The following is a 20095-nucleotide window of genomic DNA, read 5'->3' as shown; positions in this document are numbered from 1 at the left end:
CCCCAGAACGATACTCAAGCTTTCTTCCCCTGAAGTAAATTCTAAAAGGCATATCTACATATTTGTCCTTAATACCTTGTCTACCACTCCTATATTCAATGTCCTCTTTCTAATAATCCCATCAAACAATTCCCCTGTGGAAACACTTGAAAAATACCTATGACAGTGAGAGTTCCATTTTAGGGGCCCACTGGAACATTTCCTGGCCTTGTTCCCTCAATCCTCAGAGCTCAAGTTACTCTTTCAAAAGACCAGCACTCAAAACTGTGTCACAAATAGGCAAAACAAAAGATGTTCCCTCTATCTCTAATCATGATTATGTGTACCACGGTAAATTTAGAAATTTTCAGGCTTGACATAGAAGTCTGAAAGAGTTCGTCAGATTTCAGATTTATTGATCCAAAATAAATGTATCTTTGGATATACAGTGGGATTGCCTAAAAAGTCTTATTTATATGGTCATATCAGGGAGTAGAATACGAAACAACTCACAGTAAGGTTAACATTCTCAATCTTGGATTCTGTTTACATATGAAAAATCTAATACCCACCGCCATTTTTAAAAAGATAATTAGCAGATTTAAATAATTCAAGAGAGTACATTTTTTAAAAGTAAGTACAAATGTAAAGCCTATAAATACAATTATTATACTTAACAGTTTTCTAGCTTGGTCAGTTGAGAATGAGGAGTAAGAAGGACTCCCTAAACCATTATCTCAAATATGGACCTACCTCCATATTTCAGTATTAAAACTGTACAGAGGGAAGTCATAGTTCTAATAATATATGAGTTTCAGATAACACGATAAACATACAAAGCAAAATCTGCCTGGTTACACAACCCATTTGTCTCAAATACCATTTTCATATAACCCCACAATTAAGCCATGTATCTCACTGAAAACTACAGGATGTATTTACTTACTTACTTTCTTATTTATTTATTTATTTATTTAGAGACAGAGTCCCCTCTGTCACCTAGACTGGAGTGCCATGAAGCGATTATGGCTCACTGCAACCTATACCTTCCCACCCAAGTGATCCTTCTGCCTCAGCCTTCCAAGTAGCCACAGGTGTGTGCCACCACCCCCAGCTAATTTTTTAACTTTTTTGTAGAGACAGGGTCTCACTTTATTGCCCAGGCTGGTCTCAAACTCTGAACTCAGGCGATCCTCCCACTTTGGCCTCCCAAAGTGCTAAGATTGGAGGTATGAGTCACTGCACCTAACCCATAGATTGTTTTGAACAATTGAAGTGAGTCTAAAAGTAAATGCAAATGTGTAATTTTTTTAGTAGACAGAAGACTTGGGCATTAAGTAAAGCCTTGCATCATTGTAAAAAAGTATAGGAGAATTTTTTGTTCTAGTTTTTTTTGCTTTTTCCACCTAATTTAAACATCTTCAATGTATTTCTTAAGGCCATGGAAGAGTGAAAGCTTCCATACTGGTGCTTTTCCCAGAATTCTAACAAAACACAAGTAATAAGTACATAACATATATATACATGTATATGTATAAATGGTATACAAATAAATGCTACACCGCTAAATGCACAGATACTCTAACCTTCCTGAGGGCAGTTTGAACATAAGCAGGCAAGTCATCAATGTAAGAGTACTCAGGGTCAGCGGAGATTATTTCCAAAGGCACAATCACTCTCATTCTTGGCCTCTCTTCTCTGTTTTAAGGATACAAGTATGGAATTTTGTCATTTCGTTTTTTATGAAAATGCTACACTGAGACGTGTTTAAAAGATCCCAATTCAAGGGTCCCTGTAATCCTAGCTACTCAGGAGGCTGAGTGAGCCAGGAGAATTGCTTGAACCCGGGAGGCAGAGGTTGCAGTCAGCCGAGATCGCACCACTGCACTCCAGCCTGGACAACAGAGCAAGACCCCGTCTCAAAAAAAAAAAAAATTCCAGTTCAGTTTTTATATGGAAAACTACTGGTAAAAATGCAGAAGGGAAGTATTCTGGCAAGAAAAGGAAAAGACATTAATGAAACAAAACCAAGTGAATCAGATTTTCAAGGCTTCACTGAATTTTCAACTAATTTTTGCAAACAGAAAGGAAGGTGTGAGAAATGACTTTTCTTAACCTAGCTCCTTTATAGATGATATATAAATAGATAATGTGACAAACTAAATCAAGAGGTCTAATGAAGTTCCCCAGTAGCTAAAACTTCTCTGGTCCTTATTAAGAAGCTGTAGCTTTCCAGGAGTTTATCCTAAAGCAATTAAGGTTTAAACATATATGTAATGAAAAGGATATTCTTTATACCACTGCCTATAAAATGGTACAAAAATAGCCTAAATGACCTACAACACGTGACTGATTTTAAAAAATGATGATTTCTATATAGAGAATTCTTAGAAGCCTTTAAAATGGGATTATATAATAATATTCACTGACAATAAAATATGTTACTACATAAAGTAGAAAAACAAATATGATGGAATGATCTCATTTTAGGTAAAATGGATTGTGTACACAGGTTCACTGGGTCTAACAGCACTGTCTAACAGAACTTTCTGTGATAACAAAAATGTCTATGTCTACACTCTCCAGTATGATAACCAATAGCCAGATAGAGTCATTAAGCATTTAAAACATGGCTAGTGCAACTGAGAAACTAAATTTTTAATTTTGAAAATGGCAATTAATTTTAATTTAATTAAATTAATTAAATTAAATTATCTCACTGGACCATGTAAGTCTAAATAGACAGAAAACAAGGTGTGACAGTTATCATCAGTGTATTTTCTCATTTTTCTTTAATGGGCAATTATCACTTCTAATAATACTGTTAAGAAAAAAACCCAGAAAGTTGTTAACTTTCAAAATACTAAATTTAAAATAACAGGGGATGGCCGGGCGAGGTGGCTCAAGCCTGTAATCCCAGCATTTTGGGAGGTCGAGGTGGGTGGATCACCTGAGGTCAGGAGTTAGAGACCAGCCTGGCCAACACAGCAAAACCCCATCTCTACTAAAAATACAAAACACAGTCGGGCGTGGTGGTGGGCACCTGTAGTCCCAGCTATTCGTGAGGCTGAGGCAGGAGAATCGCTTGAACCCAGGAGGCAAAGGTTCCAGTGAGCCGAGATGGCGCCATTGCACTCCAGCCTGGGTGACAGAGCGAGACTCCATCTCCAAAAAATAAATAAATAAATAAATAAATATCAGGGGATAAGAATGTACCAAAGGCAATCCAACACTCATTCCACATTTCTTTCCCCCATCCCCAATCCCGTGCCATTCCAAGTTCCAGGATGTCAACTTCATCAAAGGACAAGTAACCATGGAAGTGGTTAGATAATTTTTTAAACAGAGTATGTAAAAGGAAAGGAAACATGTCTTTCTAAATAGCAGACATACAAAAGGAAGTTATAAGGATATTAGCAGAGAGATATTACTTTAGGAGTGAGTTAAACTTGGTTTACATTTTTGTAGACAGGTTAGTTTTTTGGTTTGAGGGAAAGGGGGTTTGCTAAAGATTTTCCACCTTAAGCTTGCTAAATATGATATGGTTTTAAAAGCTAAGCTAAAAATAATTTAAAAGAATTAATTTGGCCGGGTGCAGTGGCTCATGCCTGCAATCCCAACACTTTGGGAGGCCGAGGCAGGCGGATCACGAGGTCAGGAGATCGAGACCATCCTGGCTAACACGGTGAAACCCCGTCTCTACTAAAAATATAAAAAATTAGCCGGGCGTGGTGGCAGGCGCCTGTAGTCCCAGCTACTCAGGAGGCTGAGGCGGGAGAATGGCATGAACCCAGGAGGCAGAGCTTGCAGTGAGCTGAGATGCACTATTGTGCTCCAGCCTGGGCAACAGTCTCAAAAAAAAAAAAAAAAAAAAAAAAAAAAAAGAATTTGGCATACTTACAGAATGAAATTAACCTTTTATGTGTATGATGTATTTTTAAATGAAGCCCACTATGTGAAGAGAACCTTCATTTCTCAATCAAGAAAACATTTCCATTAAAACAACTTTATATCAGCTGTACAGACTGTGGTAAAGTAACAACTTTCTTCTTCACTGGTAAAATGGTAGGTAATCTGAATCATCTGCCTCACACATAGGACACAAATAATAGTGACACTGCTTGGCTAAGTCCTTTGAGAGGCCTCCAGGCAAAACCCTTTACAATATTACATATCAACTATCCACAGCAATTTTTGATAAATTTACCACCATAACCTTGTTTTTTTCTTCTCCCTCCCTACCTCAACTCCTCAGCTCCCAAGAGGGGCAACTCATGGGTTTAATCTGTAAGTTAACAAGAAAAAATGTTTTACTATCCTTTGTAGAAAACCTATTATAATCAAAAGTTAATGCATGATCAGAATCAATATTCAATTGCCTGTCCTAATGAAGAATAAGCGTTACTTGACAAATGGCAGATAATCTAAACATAAGTTGCATATGGCTATAAAATGTGTTTTATATTTGTATATGAATACTGAAGTGTCTGACATACTGCAAGTTCACATTATTTTAACATAAAGGAATCCCAAGATATCACCTAATCAAGAAGTAGAAAATTACTCAGCTTCCTTATCCATTAACACAGACTAATACAAAAAAAAAGTCAGACAGAATCAAGCCTTTTTCCCATGAACTGCTTTGTCACTTCACACACGTTTCTTGAGTATATAATTAGACATCAGTGATAGACAATAAGAATACGTATGAAAGTGAACATTATTGTTAGTTCCTACAACAGAGAACTAACAATCTACCAATGTGGAACATGCTTAAGTTCACATCTTACCTGATTCAGTTTAAGAAACTGGCACCTCATCCTATGATTGTATTAGAAAGTCAACATACTCAGTGGACACAGAACTACTCTACTTCTAGACGCCAAGAGAACTAGAAGCTTACACGATATAAGAACTATAGGTGTGAGCGACACAGAAGACAGGTGATTTCTGCATTTTCAACTGAGGTACCTGGTTCATCTTACTGGGGCGAATCAGACAGTCGATGCTGGTCCGCGGGTGCAGCACAACCAGCTAGAGCTGAAGCAGGGCAGGCATCCCCTCACCTGGGAAGCTCAAGGGGGAAGGGAATTCCTTTTCCTAGCCGAGGGAAATTGAAACACACAACACCTGGAAAATCGGGTAACTCCCACACTAATAGTGTGCTTTGCCAAGCGTCTTAGCAAACGGCACACCAGGAGATTATATCCCACACCTGGCCCGGAGGGTCACACACCCACGGAGCCTCCTTCATTGCTAGCAGAGCAGTCTGAGATCTAACTGCAAGGCAGCAGCGAGGCTGGGAGAGAGGCGCCCGCTATTGCTGAGGCTTTAGTAGGTAAACAAAGCCGCCAGGAAGCTCGAATTGGGTGGAGCCCACCACAGCTCAAGGAGGCCGGCCTGCCTCTGTAGACTCCTCCTCTGGGGACAGGGCATAGCTAAACAAAAAGCAGCAGAAACTTCAGCAGAGGTAAATGCCCCTGTCTGACAGCTTTGAAGAGAGCAGTGGATCTCCCAGCACAGAGGTTGAGATCTGAGAACGGACAGACTGCCTGCTTAAGTGGGTCCCTGACCCCTGAGTAGCCTAACTGGGAGACATCCCCCACTAGGTGCAGACCGACACCTCACACCTCACACGGCAGGGTACACCCCTGAGACGAAGCTTGCAGAGCAAGAATCAGACAGCAACACTCGCTGTTCAGCAATATTCTATCTTCTGCAGCCTCCACTGCTGATACCCAGGCAAACAGGGTCTGGAGTGGACCTCAAGCAAACTCCTACAGACCTGCAGCTGGGGATCCTGACTGTTAGAAGGAAAACTAACAAACAGAAAGGACACCCACACCAAAACCCCATCAGTACTTCACCATCGTCAAAGACCAAAGGCAGATAAAACCACAAAGATGGGGAAAAAGCAGGGCAGAAAAGCTGGAAATAAAAAAAATCAGAGCGCATCCCCCCCTCCAAAGGAACGCAGCTCAGCACCAGCAATGGAACAAAGCTGGATGGAGAATGACTTTGACGAATTGAGAGAAGAAGGCTTCAGTCGATCAAACTTCTCAGAGCTAAAGGAGGAACTACGTACCCAGCGCAAAGAAACTAAAAACCTTGAAAAAAGAATGGATGAATGGATAACTAGAATAATCAATGCAGAGATCTTTGACAAACCTGACAAAAACAAGAAATGGGGAAAGGATTCCCTATTTAATAAATGGTGCTGGGAAAACTGGCTAGCCATAAGTAGAAAGCTGAAACTGGATCCTTTCCTTACTCCTTATATGAAAATTATTTCAAGATGGATTAGAGACTTAAATGTTAGACCTAAAACCATAAAAACCCTAGAAGAAAACCTAGGTAATACCATTCAGGACATAGGCATGGGCAAGGACTTCATGTCTAAAACACCAAAAGCAATGACAACAAAAGCCAAAATTGACAAATGGGATCTAATTAAACTAAAGAGCTTCTGCACAGCAAAAGAAACTACCATCAGAGTGAACAGACAACCTACAGAATGGGAGAAAATTTTTGCAATCTACTCATCTGACAAAGGGCTAATATCCAGAACCTATAAAGACTTAAACAAATTTACAAGAAAAAAACAAACAACCCCATCAAAAAGTGGGCAAAGGATATGAACAAACACTTCTCAAAAGAAGACATTCATACAGCCAACGGACACATGAAAAAATGCTCATCATCACTTGCCATCAGAGAAATGCAAATCAAAACCACAATGAGATACCATTTCACACCAGTTAGAATGGCAGTCATTAAAAAATCAGGCAACAACAGGTGCTGGAGAGGATGTGGAGAAATAGGAACACTTTTACACTGTTGGTGGGACTGTAAACTAGTTCCACCATTGTGGAAAACAGTGTGGCAATTCCTCAAGGATCTAGAACTAGAAATACCATTTGACCCAGCCATCCCATTACCAGGGATATACCCAAAGGATTATAAGTCATGTTGCTATAAAGACACATGCACATGTAAGTTTATTGTGGCACTATTCACAATAGCAAAGACTTGGAATCAACCCAAATGTCCATCAATGACAGACTGGATTAAGAAAATGTGGCACATATACACCATGGAATACTATGCAGCCATAAAAAAGGATGAGTTTGTGTCCCTGTAGGGACATGGATGCAGCTGGAAACCATCATTCTCAGCAAACTACCGCAAGAACAGAAAACCAAATACTGCATGTTCTCACTCATAGGTGGGAACTGAACATGAGATCACTTGGACACAGGAAGGGGAACATCACACACCGGGTCTTATTGTGGGGAGGCGGGGAGGGGAGGGATAGCATTAGCAGATATACCTAATGTAAATGGCAAGTTAATGGGTGCAGCACACCAACATGGCACATGTATACATATGTAACAAACCTGCACATTGTGCACATGTACCCTAGAACTTAAAGTATTTAAAAAAAAAAAAAAAAAAAAGAACTATAAAGACCAGTCTTTGAGTCTTTAATCTATATTTCCTGTCTCCTAATACTGGGAATATGAAAAGCTATGAGAATTCTACTAAAGCTAATAAGATGAAGAAATCACTAAAAGAACGTGCATGAGTCTTTTGATCCTCAAAGGGCAGATAATGTTCACAATGCTAACAGAACACATTAAAGGAAAACACAAACCAAAAAAAAATTTAAGTATTGGGAATTAATAAGTCTTCCTCTGTGGAAAGATTTCAGGCAACAAGCTATTAAAAATAGCCTATTTCCCTAAATTTTGGAACTATACTTGCCAACAGTAGGGGCAAACAATGTCATCTCAGAAATAACTGTGCATATCTTAGATAATTATTTTCTAATTGTTAAAGTCCACCTGGCTTTTACTGTTAAATCTTAAAATGAGTCATATAATATATTCAATTTTTCACATGGAATAGCTGATTCATTTTAATCTTTAAAAATGTATCCTAAGCTAGTTGTTAGAAAGCACTTGAAGCAGCAGCCCTCAGACCAAAAACTGCTTTCCTGAATTTCCACAATGTAATTAAAACGATAATGTTATTTCTCTATATACTGCTTTTAACCTAAGAATAATTGTCAAGCAGAAATCTTATTATTCCAATGCTGGTGAAACACCAAATACTTCTGCTACTTTAACTGATAAATTAGACTTCACCAAACTGAAAAACCTCGCTTGTATAAAGATGCCATTACGAAAATGAAAGGCAAAGCAAAGATTGGGAAATAGCATTCACAATACACACACCCAACAAAGATCTGCTGTTACAGTACAAAAAGAATTCTCACAAATCAGTACTAGCAAAAAATAAAAATGAAACCAAGATGATCAAAAGATATGGACACTTCACAAAAAATATACATGAATGACCACTGTACATAAAAATATTCTCAACATGCTCAGCCATCAGGGCAATGCAGCTTCTTTTACAGTCCAATATGCACTTAGCATTCCACCCAGCAATTCCACTCTCAGGGATCCATCCGAGAGAAGTGAAAAAACATGTCCACACAGAGACATACATCCAGCGTTATAACAGTTACAAACTGCAAACAAGTGAAACCACCACCAACTGTGCTACAGCCATACAATGAAACACCATACAACAACAAAAAGGAACTACCGATATGCACACACAATATAAACTGACAAACGTTTAGTCAAACGGACCTACGAGGGAAAAAAGACAACTCTATTAACTAGAATCATACATGAAATGGAGTAAATTACTACTAAGCTTACAGAAATAAAAGATTATAAAGGAATATTATGAACAACTAAATGAGAAAACTGGATAGCCACATGCAAAGGCAAGAAGTTGGACCCTTTATGTCACACCATATCCAAATATCAACTCCAAATGCATCAGACCAAAATGCATTTGAGTTACAACTCGTAGATGAAAACAGAGTTAAATCATGATCTAGGGTTTGGCAATGGATTCTCAGATAGGATACCAAAGCATAGGCAACGAAAGCAGAAACAGACTTTTTAATGTTAACCATTAATCAAATCACCAAAATGTAAAACTTTTGTGCTTCAAAGGACAATATCAAGAAAATTAAAAGACAACACATAGAATGGGAGAAAAGATTTGCAAATCACTTTTCTAGTAAGAAACTTTATTGTAACTCAATAATGAAAAGACAGTCAATTTAATAATGGACAAAGATATGAATAGACATTTCCCCAAAGAATACATACGAATGGCAAACATGCACATGAAAAGATGCTCAACATCATTACTCATCAGGCAAATGCAATTAAAACCACACTGAGGTTCTGGCACAGAGTAGGCATTTTACTCGGAGGAGGCACAGAGGTTTATTATGCCAGGGATACGGTGCAAAGTAAGGCACAGAAGGTTCCTTGTTTATATTCAGGCACAGAGTTGGGAAGAGTACACAGATGGCAAACAAGTAAATGTATGATTAAATAAGGATATAGTTCCAGGTAATAAGTGCTATGGTGTAAAATAGAACATGATAAAAGAGTAATCAAACAAACAGGGCAGGGCAAGAAATTATGACAGCTTTGTCAGGGCACAACTCACATGAATTAACATTATTAGTGAAAAATCTGGGGAAAGAGTAACCCAGGCAGAACAAGTCGGTACATCACAGAGACAAAAAGGCCATTGTAGCTGGAAGGTGGAGAGAAAGGGAGAGAATGACAGGGACACGAGGATGAAGTCCATGATGTAGGCGGGAGTCAGACCAAGAAGGGCCCTGATGATGAGTCTGGGTGTTATTTAAGTATACTTGGAATTCTGTGGAGCATTTTTAAACAGGTACATAGTGTGATGTAATCATGGTCAGCTTGGCGAACACACAAGTTGGGCAGTTGCACAGGGTTCCAATGCTCTGCTGTCACCATCTTAAATTCTTAATAATCTTACCTCCTTTTTTTTTTTTTGAGACGGAGTCTCGCTCTGTCGCCCAGGCTGGAGTGCAGTGGCACTATCTCAGGTCACTGCAAGCTCCGCCTCCCGGGTTTACGCCATTCTCCTGCCTCAGCCTCCCGAGTAGCTGGGACTACAGGCACCCGCCACCTCGCCCAGCTAGTTTTTTGTATTTTTTTAGTAGAGACGGGGTTTCACCGTGTCAGCCAGGATGGTCTCAATCTCCTGACCTCGTGATCCGCCTGTCTCAGCCTCCCAAAGTGCTGGGATTACAGGCTTGAGCCACTGCGCCCGGCCAATAATCTTATCTCTTAACTTGTATTTTGTACACAACATTCAATGGGACAATGAATGGAGCATGCACATGAACAGAGGAGACATGTTGGGTGGCAGTATATGCATACAGAATTAATTCAGAAGAGTCTGTGGACAGTTATAGAAACATATTATCAGAAGACTTCTTTCAGAAAGAGTATTAAGGTCTCCGTTGAAGGCATAATGAGATGTTTCAAAGAATATTAACAGTAATCAATTTTCGAAGGGATCCAAAATCAAAATCAAGCTCCATTTTTACTCTTCTCTTCCTCACCCACCTGCCTCCGAGCCCCACTATATCCATTTACTCTCAGTTGTAGATTCCTCTCTGGGAGTGGCACCTATGTACAGTGGTGAGGCCCCAGGGGCCAAGTCCATACTAGGAAACGTCTCTGAGACCAAAGCTGACTGATTAAGGGTCAACATCTAACTCAAAGTGGGGCATCAGATTCTATCTCAGGGTTAGCAACAAGAGTGGACTTGAAGTCAAGACAGAGCAACTTTAAGGGAGGACTCTAATGAGAAGGTTGACATACCTCTGCAGCTGAAGTTCTTGGAGCTGGCTTGGTTCTTCACTTCAAAATTCTTGGTTTTCCTGAATGGTGCGTTTCTGCCTCCAACTGTACATGCAGTATTTACTATAACTTCAAATATTTACCTGATCCTTTACAAAGGACCTCTAGTTTATAAACAATACCTTTCATTAGCTAACTCCACTACTAGGTTCTAGACCCTCCTAGTCTAGCTGATCCTGCTGCCACCCTTGGCCCAGAATTTATGTCCTGCTTCCAGTATCCTACTTTCTGATTAAATTTATTCAACTGAAAGTAGATTGTTGTTTCATTAATACAGGTTTCAAGGCTTCTCACTGAGCAAAATCTCTAGCTGTAGAATTTTTCTCATGTCAATAAGTTCAGTAGGAGCAGGGAAATAATTCTGTTTTCAGTCACAAATACCAATAGGACAAATTCCCATACCAATCGAGTTTGTCATATATTCAATTATCTATGACAATAAAATCCATGATATGCTAAATGTTGTCATCTTTCCCCACTCGGATTAACCTATCCCTCTCAAGTTGGATAAGCTTCTTCTTCCTAGTCTAAATTGAAATAAGACTATGGGGTTTCAGTATCACTTTTCCGTTGTTTTCTTAGTCACTAAAAAACTACAGGCCAAACAGCTTATTAGAGATTGAATAGTCTCAAAGCACTTCTTACGGTAAACCTTTATAATGGCCACTTGTTTCAGAAACAGATTCACCATAAGCATAGATCTTACAATCTGCCCAAAGTCATAGGAATTAAAAGGTAGAAAAGAAAGAAATTTTCGGGCCCTAGTTAGTCTTCAGGTCAAACTAAAATGTTTAATCATACCTCATACTGCAGACAATAAAATTCCCATTTTTAGACACAAGAAACAATTTGGGGCCAAGCGTGGTGGCTCACGCCTGTAATCCCAGCACTTTGGAAGGCCGAAGCGGGCGGATCACGAGGTCAAGAGATCCAGACCATCCCAGCTAACACTGTGAAACCCCGTCTCTACTAAAAATACAAAAAAATTAGCCAGGTGTGGTGGCAGGCACCTGTAGTCCCAGCTACTCGGGAGGCTAAGGCAAGAGAATGGTGTGAACCCAGGAGGCAGAGCTTGCAGTGAGCCAAGATCGTGCCACTGCACTCCAGCTTGGCAACAAAGCAAGACTCTGGCTTGGAAAAAAAAAAGAAAAAGAAACAATTTGGTTGTCAAGTTACATGTTTTTCAAACATTTTTTATGTGGCACCTGATGACAAAGATTACAAAGGAAATGTTCAGTTTAAACAAATGTATAAGGACAAGGACTCTGCACACCTAATTTGACACAAATTTTTTTTAATTTTCTTAGTAAGATAATTTACCACAAATCTCAAAATACTTCAAAAACAATCATGTAGGCACAAATATGAGTCCACTACCTTATCTGCTTTTTTATAATTATTTTAGGAATACTTACAAGTATTATTCTTGTCTATCTGCCAACATAAAGAAACTGCTACTTATCCCAAGTGACCAAATCTTTAAGCATTTCCGAGAAAGCAGTTTTAATTGTACTGAAAACAATCTACTGCTCTTTTCAGGAGATGCTCAATCTAGATAAATTTTGCAAAACTGTTGTGAGATGTTTTTATATGTTTACTATTGCTGCTCTAACAAATTATCACAAATCCAGTGGTTTAAAGCAGAGACAACAACAAATTTATTATCCTACAGTTCTGGAGATCCTAAATCTGACACAAGTCTCATTGGGCTAAAATCAAGGTGTCGGCAAACCCCGTCTCTACTAAGAATACAAAAACAAAATTAGCCAGGCGTGGTGGCGGGCGCCTGTAGTCCCAGCTACTCGGGAGGCTGAGGCAGGAGAATGGTGTGAACCCGGGAGGCGGAGCTTGCAGTGAGCCGAGATCGCGCCACTGCACTCCAGCCTGGGCGACAGAGCAAGCTTCCATCTCAAAAAAAAATAAAAATAAAAAAAGTAATCAAGGTGTCAGCAGGGCTGAATTCCTTACAAGTGACTTTGATGAAAACCTGCTTCCTTGCCTTTTCCATCTTCCTGGGGCTACTCCTATTCCTTAGCTCACAGAACCCTTTCTCTCTTTTCAAAGCCAGCAATGGTGGCTTGAATCCATCTGAAATTATATAATCTGACTTTCTCTCTGCCTCACTCTTCTACTTCTAAGGAATCTGGTGATTACTTTGGGTCCACCAAGACAATCCATGATAATCTTCCCATCTCAAATTAACTGATCAGCAACCATAATTCCATCTGTAACCTTATTTTCTGTTTGCAATGTAAAGTAACATTCCCAGGTTCCAGGAATTAAGATGTGACGATCTTTCAACCATTACTTGCTTACCACATAGAGCATGTTACTTCTTATAAAAAGTTTTTAAAGTATAACATTATATTTATATGGTTCTTTCTAATGTGAGATCCAACAGTACTCTCCAGGTACGCCAACTCCTATTTCATTGTTCTTTGCAGCAGACCACAGTGGCCCTCAATTACTCCAAGAGGAACAAAGTCTTCAGTCGTCCCTATTGCTGATAACTCCATATATTAACAGCCCATAACTTAACATGTCAATTGGATTATTTACCACCTAACTTCACACACACACACGTTTTAGATATAAATTATATAGACTACATTATAATTTAAATATAAATTCTATAATACTGGCTGCTTTAACATTTTTTCTGAACCAGGATCTTATCTGGGTTGATATATTACATTTGATTGAATGAATCTGAGTTTTATCTAGTTGAATAATCACAAGCTAAGTTATGTGCCTTACTTTTCTAAGGCAAAGGAGGGGGAAGAAGAGAAAAAGCTTAATTTTGTTTTTGCTCTCTCTCTGAGCAGAATCATAAAATATAATTTTATAACAAGCAGTCCCTGAAGTATAAATAATGGGGGAAAAAAACTAGCAGAAATCCTATTACATATTAAATAATTAACTGAAGTTCTGAATTGGGATGGGAAAAATGGGAATTACAGTAAATTGCTTTTATTAGTTCATTTAGATAACCAACTTTAATTATGGTATTAAGTGATACTATCTTTATAAAGTCAGCTTAATCTCCCCTAAGAAGCCAATTTGCTTACTTTTTAGAAACATACCATCAGATCTCTATTTTTTCTTGCACTTTCAGTAAATATAAAAGTAAGTGGAACAATATAATGTAATACAAGAAGCAAATTATTTCTAATCATGTTATTTCACAATCAAAGCAGTTGCCAACTACTGAGCATATACTTTCTAATTATTATACATATAATATGCAGATATTGTACAAGGGTGCTTCACATATATTATCTCACTTAATCCTCTTAACAATTGTATGACATACAGCTATTACCCTCATTCCCATTTTAATACCGAAAGAAGTAAGTAACTCACTCAAGTACCAGGTCTCTTTGACTCCAAACACTATTATATAATGCCATTCAGCTAGAAAACAGAGTTATTTTTTTTTAAGTCCTAATTGTTAGATTTTAAATAGCAGTTTGAATTTTGGGCTCCCAAGAAAGATATTCAGTGAGGATTCCCTCAGTCTCTGCATATAAGAAACATTAAACCAAGAATTGTTCGAAAGTATAGAGAAAGAAAGTTGCAGGAGCTTTGTTTCTCTAAAACAATGTCACTTGTTCGATTCAGCCTTTCTTACTTCCAAAAGGCTGCAGAACTGTTCTTTATCAAGGAAATTACAACTTAATCCTTTTCTTCCAGTAGTCTTTAGAAGGTATTCCATTGTCTTCAAGCTGTCAATATTGTAAATGAAAAGTCCTTTGCCTAATTTTTTTCCCTCTGTAGGCAACTTATTCCTTCTTTCTGGAAAAGTGCAATACATATCTTACTCAGTTTATCCTTTCTCATCAATCTCATGTGGAGCTCCTTAAGCCTTTTCAATCTCAAGATAGGTTTTTCTTGCTTATCATTTAATTATTACTGATCTCTTCCATCAGACTTTTTTTCTTTTTTCTTTGCCTCTGAAACTCATATCATGTGTAAGGTTTAAAATGACGTTGACATTCCTAGATTTATTTACCTTTTTCTTCATGATTTCCATGTTTTAACATTTTTCTCTGTACATCTCACACGTAAGCTTCCAGGCTACTAACATGGTCTTTAATTCATCTACTAAATACTTTCCTCTGAAAAAAAAATTAGGTGGTGGATTTTTTTTTGTTGTTTTGGTTTTAAGTTTTGGCCCCAGGAAATATCTTCCCCACTTTATACTTTAATTTCCCTGGAAGATATTATTTTTTTAATTCAGGTATTTATCTGGCTCCTTTAGCAGTCCTGAATATGTATTCTGATTGTTGTCTTAATTATCCCTTCTGGCTGAGATGGGCTGTCATTTTTCACTTGGTTTGCTGGGCTTCATGTCTAGATGTTGGGGTATTCCACAGTGAGAATCCCACATGTGTTAGAACACCACACATCTCTTTTATCTTTAGAATGATTTGCTGTGGACACCAGTAAGCTGTCTCTTCCCCATTGAGAGGCACCTAGAAGAGGCCTCCAAAGGGAACATACTCTGTCTCCTTCACCCTTGAGAACTGTAGGGAATAAGGAGAGATGGGGATGTGGTATACATGTAAACTGTGTGAGGGCAGTGAGACTTAAATAAAGATTCAAGAGATTTATCAATCTAGAAGCCCCATCCTGCAACTTCAATTTAGCAACCTTCTCAAGATCTCTGTTATCAATTATAGTCATCTGCAAGTAACAGAAACCATTGTCTATCTTAGACTGAAATGACAGGAGAGTAGAGGACCAACCTTAGAAACACATAAGAAGCTGTAGAGCTCGGAGGAGGAAGCACAATTGTCTTTTAGTAGGAAACATTATGACCAGGCCACCGCCCACACTGAAGCAACAATCTGCTGCTATAAATGATTCCTTACTACAGCTAAGATTTTTGTATTCAAAATTCTACATTTACAGAATGAAGTGCATGATTAGACAAACCAAGGCTATCCCCTGACTGCCGAGAAGTAGAAGGAAGGAAGACGTGACGCTACCAGTTTCTGCATTCCTCTCAGTAAGGAGTGCCCACAGTTTAAAAATCTCCAAATCAGAAAAAGAATTGGACACTAGTTACTCAAAAACAAAAAATGGAAAAAAAAAAAAAATCACAAATGTCCCAGATCATCTTTTTTTTTTTTTTTTTTGAGATGGAGTCTTGCTCTGTTGTCGCCCAGGCTGGAGTGCAGTGGCGCGATCTCAGCTCACTGCAAGCTCCAGCTCCTGGGTTCACGCCATTCTCCCGCCTCAGCCTCCCGAGTAGCTGGGACTACAGGCGCCCGCCACCACGCCCAGATAATTTTTTGTATTTTTAGTAGAGACAGGGTTTCACTGTGTTAGCCAGCATGGTCTCGATCTCCTGATCTCGTGATCCACCCACCTCGGCCTCCCCAAAGTGCTGGGATTACAGGCATGAGCCACCGCACCCGGCCGACTCCCAGATCTTGTATCAGACTCCATGAAAGGTATGCTTATAATTTGCTTTTAAAATGAAATTCTCAAGCACTAACAGTCTCAAAACAGTCTCAAAAAACCATACAGGCTGGGCACAGTGGCTCACGCTCAGCTACTTGGGAGGCTGAGGCAGGAGAATCACCTGAACCCAGAAGGCGGAGGTTGCAGTGTGCCAAGATCAAGGCACAGCACTCCAGCCTGGTGACAAGCAAGACTCCGTCTCAAAAAAGAAAAAAAAATTCATATAGCATATATTCAGAAAAGCTGTTTATTTTAGTGTTTTTGGAGACTGTATTCGAAGGGCAGAGAGAAGCAAAGATAAATGTGTAAGTTCTAAAGGCAGAAAATGTGTTGATTTCTGAGGTAAATTCAATTCAACATTATAGTATAAAAACTTTCACCATTCCTAAGACCTCAGTCTTAAATAGTTTAATTATATAAGCATTTCAAGGTGATTTTAAAAATAATCTCAGTTTGAATTTTCTTCTTTTTGATGGTAAATAGCATCTATGAAACAAACACATGGGTTCAAGATTTCTAAATGGACATTTTTTTTTTTCTGAGACGGAGTCTCGCCCTGTAGCGCAGGCTGGAGTGCAATGGCACCATCTCGGCTCACTGCAAGTTCCACCTCCTGGGTTCACACCATTCTCCTGCTTCAGCCTCCCAAGTAGCTGGAACTACAGGCGCCCACCACCACGCCCGGCTAATTTTTTTACATTTTTAGTAGAGACAGAGTTTCACTGTGTTAGCCAGGATGGTCTTGAGCTCCTGACCTCATGATCCACCCATCTCAGCCTCCCAAAGTGCTGGGATTACAGACATGAGCCACCACCCCCGGCCCTAAATGGACATTTTTAAGAAATGTCAATAGAGGACAAACAGAGGAAATGGGAATTCTACACTACACAGTAGCATAATTCAGGCTGAGATTTTAGCACCAACAATGAGAACAGTAATTAATAATGGCAATTAACATTCACTGAATGTGCACTCTACCTGGTACTCTTCTAAATACTTTATATGTACTAGCTTATCCTCTCAGGAACACTGTGAAGAATAGTATTCCCATTTTACATACAAGACAGAGGTCAAGAAAGTGGTCCGTGGCCTCACAAAGCTGGAAACTGGTGGGGTCAGGGCATAAACCCAGAGCATGTGCTTTACAGCAATCTGCCCTGATGTCTCCCATAAGCTGGTGGTAATGTGGCTTGCCTGGGCTCTAGCTTTTTAAAAATATCAAATGTGTTTGCTATTCTACCCCACATACAGAGATATGATTAATCTTTATAAAAATCAGGTCAGTATTTCATCATCTAGGCAAAAACCTTTTAAAAATCTATTTTGTATACTAATCTCTCAAAAACTATTAGACTCCAGCAAAAGGAAAAAAAAAAAAAAAAAAGGCTTCCAATTTTTTTTTAATCCAGCTGTCCCAAAGTAGAACTCTACCTTACAGAGAAAAACCTCAGAATTCCTTAACCATACTCAAAATCCAGAAAGTAAGATATATAAGCTATTACAGGTTTCAGTGAACCTGAGAATAAACCTCCTAAGAGGTTTCTGAAAGCTAATTAAGTATACCAGGGTTTACAACCAATTTTGACTCCCATAATAACTATGATACATACTTTAATAGCAACTATATCCTCATTTATATTTTGAGTATAGTTTCAAAGGTGCCCTTCCCCTTCCCTCAACTTTTATAAGGTACAAGAACTTAAACAGAAGGAAGACAATATGTGCCAAAGCCTACTGAGAATTGAGGAAGTAGAGTGCTGCAGGGATCCATTCATTAAAAATTCAAGCCCGATATCTAGTCCTTTATTTCAATAGAACCTAGATAAAAACAGCATTTGCATTATGGACTTTTGAAAGGGGGATTAAGAGGAGGAGGACAGAAATACTAATTTCAATAAGACATTCAAAGGACTGATAAAATGAAAACTTCGGAGGTAGAGGCAGGAAAACAGAAGACTGAAGACTGGAAAGGATAATATTTTAACAAAGTGAGAACAGTATAAAATTCTGACTAATGACTGAGAAAAATCCAGTGGCTGTGACAACAAGGTGAAGCAAGAAGCAGTGACAGCAGAGAAGTTGAAAGTCTAGAAGACTACGTAGGAAATACATTCCAAGCTCAATAATACTTATCATTTACAAAAGCAAGTAACATAAGAGGCTTTGTAGTCAGGGAGAGGATGTTATAAGTTGAAGCTTCTCAAGGTAGTTTTATGTAATGACTTGGTCCAGGATGTGGCTATGTTAGTGAGAGACTTAGGAAGAAATGGGAGAGTCAATTGAAACTGGAAGATGTGAAAAAGCGGAAAGGAGAGGATATCCAAAGGTCATGCTAGTGATGCTGAAGTAACAAAGGATAATGACAGAGAATGTGATTTTTTTAAAAATAGTTTTATGTCAGGCATTGCAATAATTTGAGGAATATTGAAAAATATATTAGAAGCTGCAATAGATGGCTATGAGGAGGGAATAATCTTAATCATTATTAAGCACCACCACTATATCTTTTAAAATGGCATATCTATTTTAGTTGCATCATTAAAGAACTGATTATGCTAAAGTGGATGACATCTGGGAAGACAATTATGTAAATCAACCTGCCATAGCTAAACAAACATCCACTATCTCAAGTATCAAGAAATAGATGACACACTCAACAGAAATTATACTTGCCCTCTAGAAGCTTTAGATTTCAAAATAAAAAATTATGTACAGCAAAGTAAAATGGGAATATATATATGAGAGAACAAAATGCTGATTGAATACAGCTTCATTTCATCTAGATACCTAAAATGATTGAAAAGTCCAATTTGTTTGAAATTGCTTTTTCTCATGACTGTGGCACATGTTGAAAACATTAAGTTCTGAACTACTGTATTCAAAACACTCAAAACCCCATATAAGGGGGGACTACTGTACTAGATGACTTTCCTTTAATCAACCTCAAGTGTTCAAATGTCATCCAACTCAGTAGAATTTGTACTTTATAATGGCTGTCATTGATGGTAAGATAGAAAATGTCCAGTCTTTAAAAGAGACTATAAATTAACTAAATCTGACAACAGTAATCCATCAAAATTGAGTTTCACTCAGCTGGCATTTGACTGCATTTGGAAAGTTAATGTTGTGAATCTTCCCCTAAGTAACTTTAGATTACCATCTCTCTATTTACCTTTTGATGGAAAACAACTGCTTCTAGAAGAAGCAATAAACCCCTCCTTACCTATTCTGAGGAAACACTATTTATACTACAAGAAAACATACGAATGAACCTTTATTTAAAATTTAGATATTATCAAATGATACTTACCAATGCACACATCGATTTTCCCTTTAATAGCAGCTTCATGCAGAGGTGTATAGTTCCAGTTATCCCTGGCATTTGGATCAGCTCCTTGGCACAATAACAGACTCACAACCTCAGCATGGCCAAAAGAACAGGCATTATGAAGCGGGATGAGACCTCCATCATCACGAGCATGGACGTTAGCACCCATCTGTAGTAAGTGTTCTACAACATCCTTCCTTCCAAAACCTAAAAAGAAAGGGAAAAATGTCTTGTATATAGATTTGATTTTGTAAAAAGAACCATTGGAGTATCTGTAACAATATCAACAAGAATGAACAACTGAAGTATTGCACTCTATAGTAAATGCAGTAAAACAAAAGAAACATTAGCTTCATTCAAACTGACTCATTTCACAGAATTTAGAACTAAGGAAGCTCTTCCTTTAGTCTTTGGGCTGTTCATTCAAAAACACGTTTTCTAAACACTTAATATGTGCTGTGCAACAGTGCTAGAAACACAGAATAAATATGACAAGACTTGTCCAGGAACTCACTTTCCCCTCATGCTTCACAAGACA

The 20095-nt window shown here is 38.4% G+C and overlaps 1 protein-coding gene across 1 annotated transcript in view; it reads right to left on the bottom strand.

Moving 5' to 3' along the window:
* Nucleotides 1-20095, bottom strand: part of LOC105491154 (tankyrase) — a 226311-nt gene that overhangs the window by 183327 nt on the left and 22889 nt on the right. The window contains exon 2 of the mRNA XM_011757309.3: nucleotides 19540-19764. Coding sequence (XP_011755611.1) covers nucleotides 19540-19764 — 225 coding nt within the window. The remainder of the gene's footprint in view (nucleotides 1-19539; nucleotides 19765-20095) is intronic.

Source organism: Macaca nemestrina, chromosome 8 (genome assembly GCF_043159975.1).
Source record: "Macaca nemestrina isolate mMacNem1 chromosome 8, mMacNem.hap1, whole genome shotgun sequence".
Lineage (NCBI taxonomy): Eukaryota > Metazoa > Chordata > Mammalia > Primates > Cercopithecidae > Macaca > Macaca nemestrina.
Note: the sequence above shows the minus strand (reverse complement) of the source record. Positions and strands in the feature narration are given on the sequence as shown.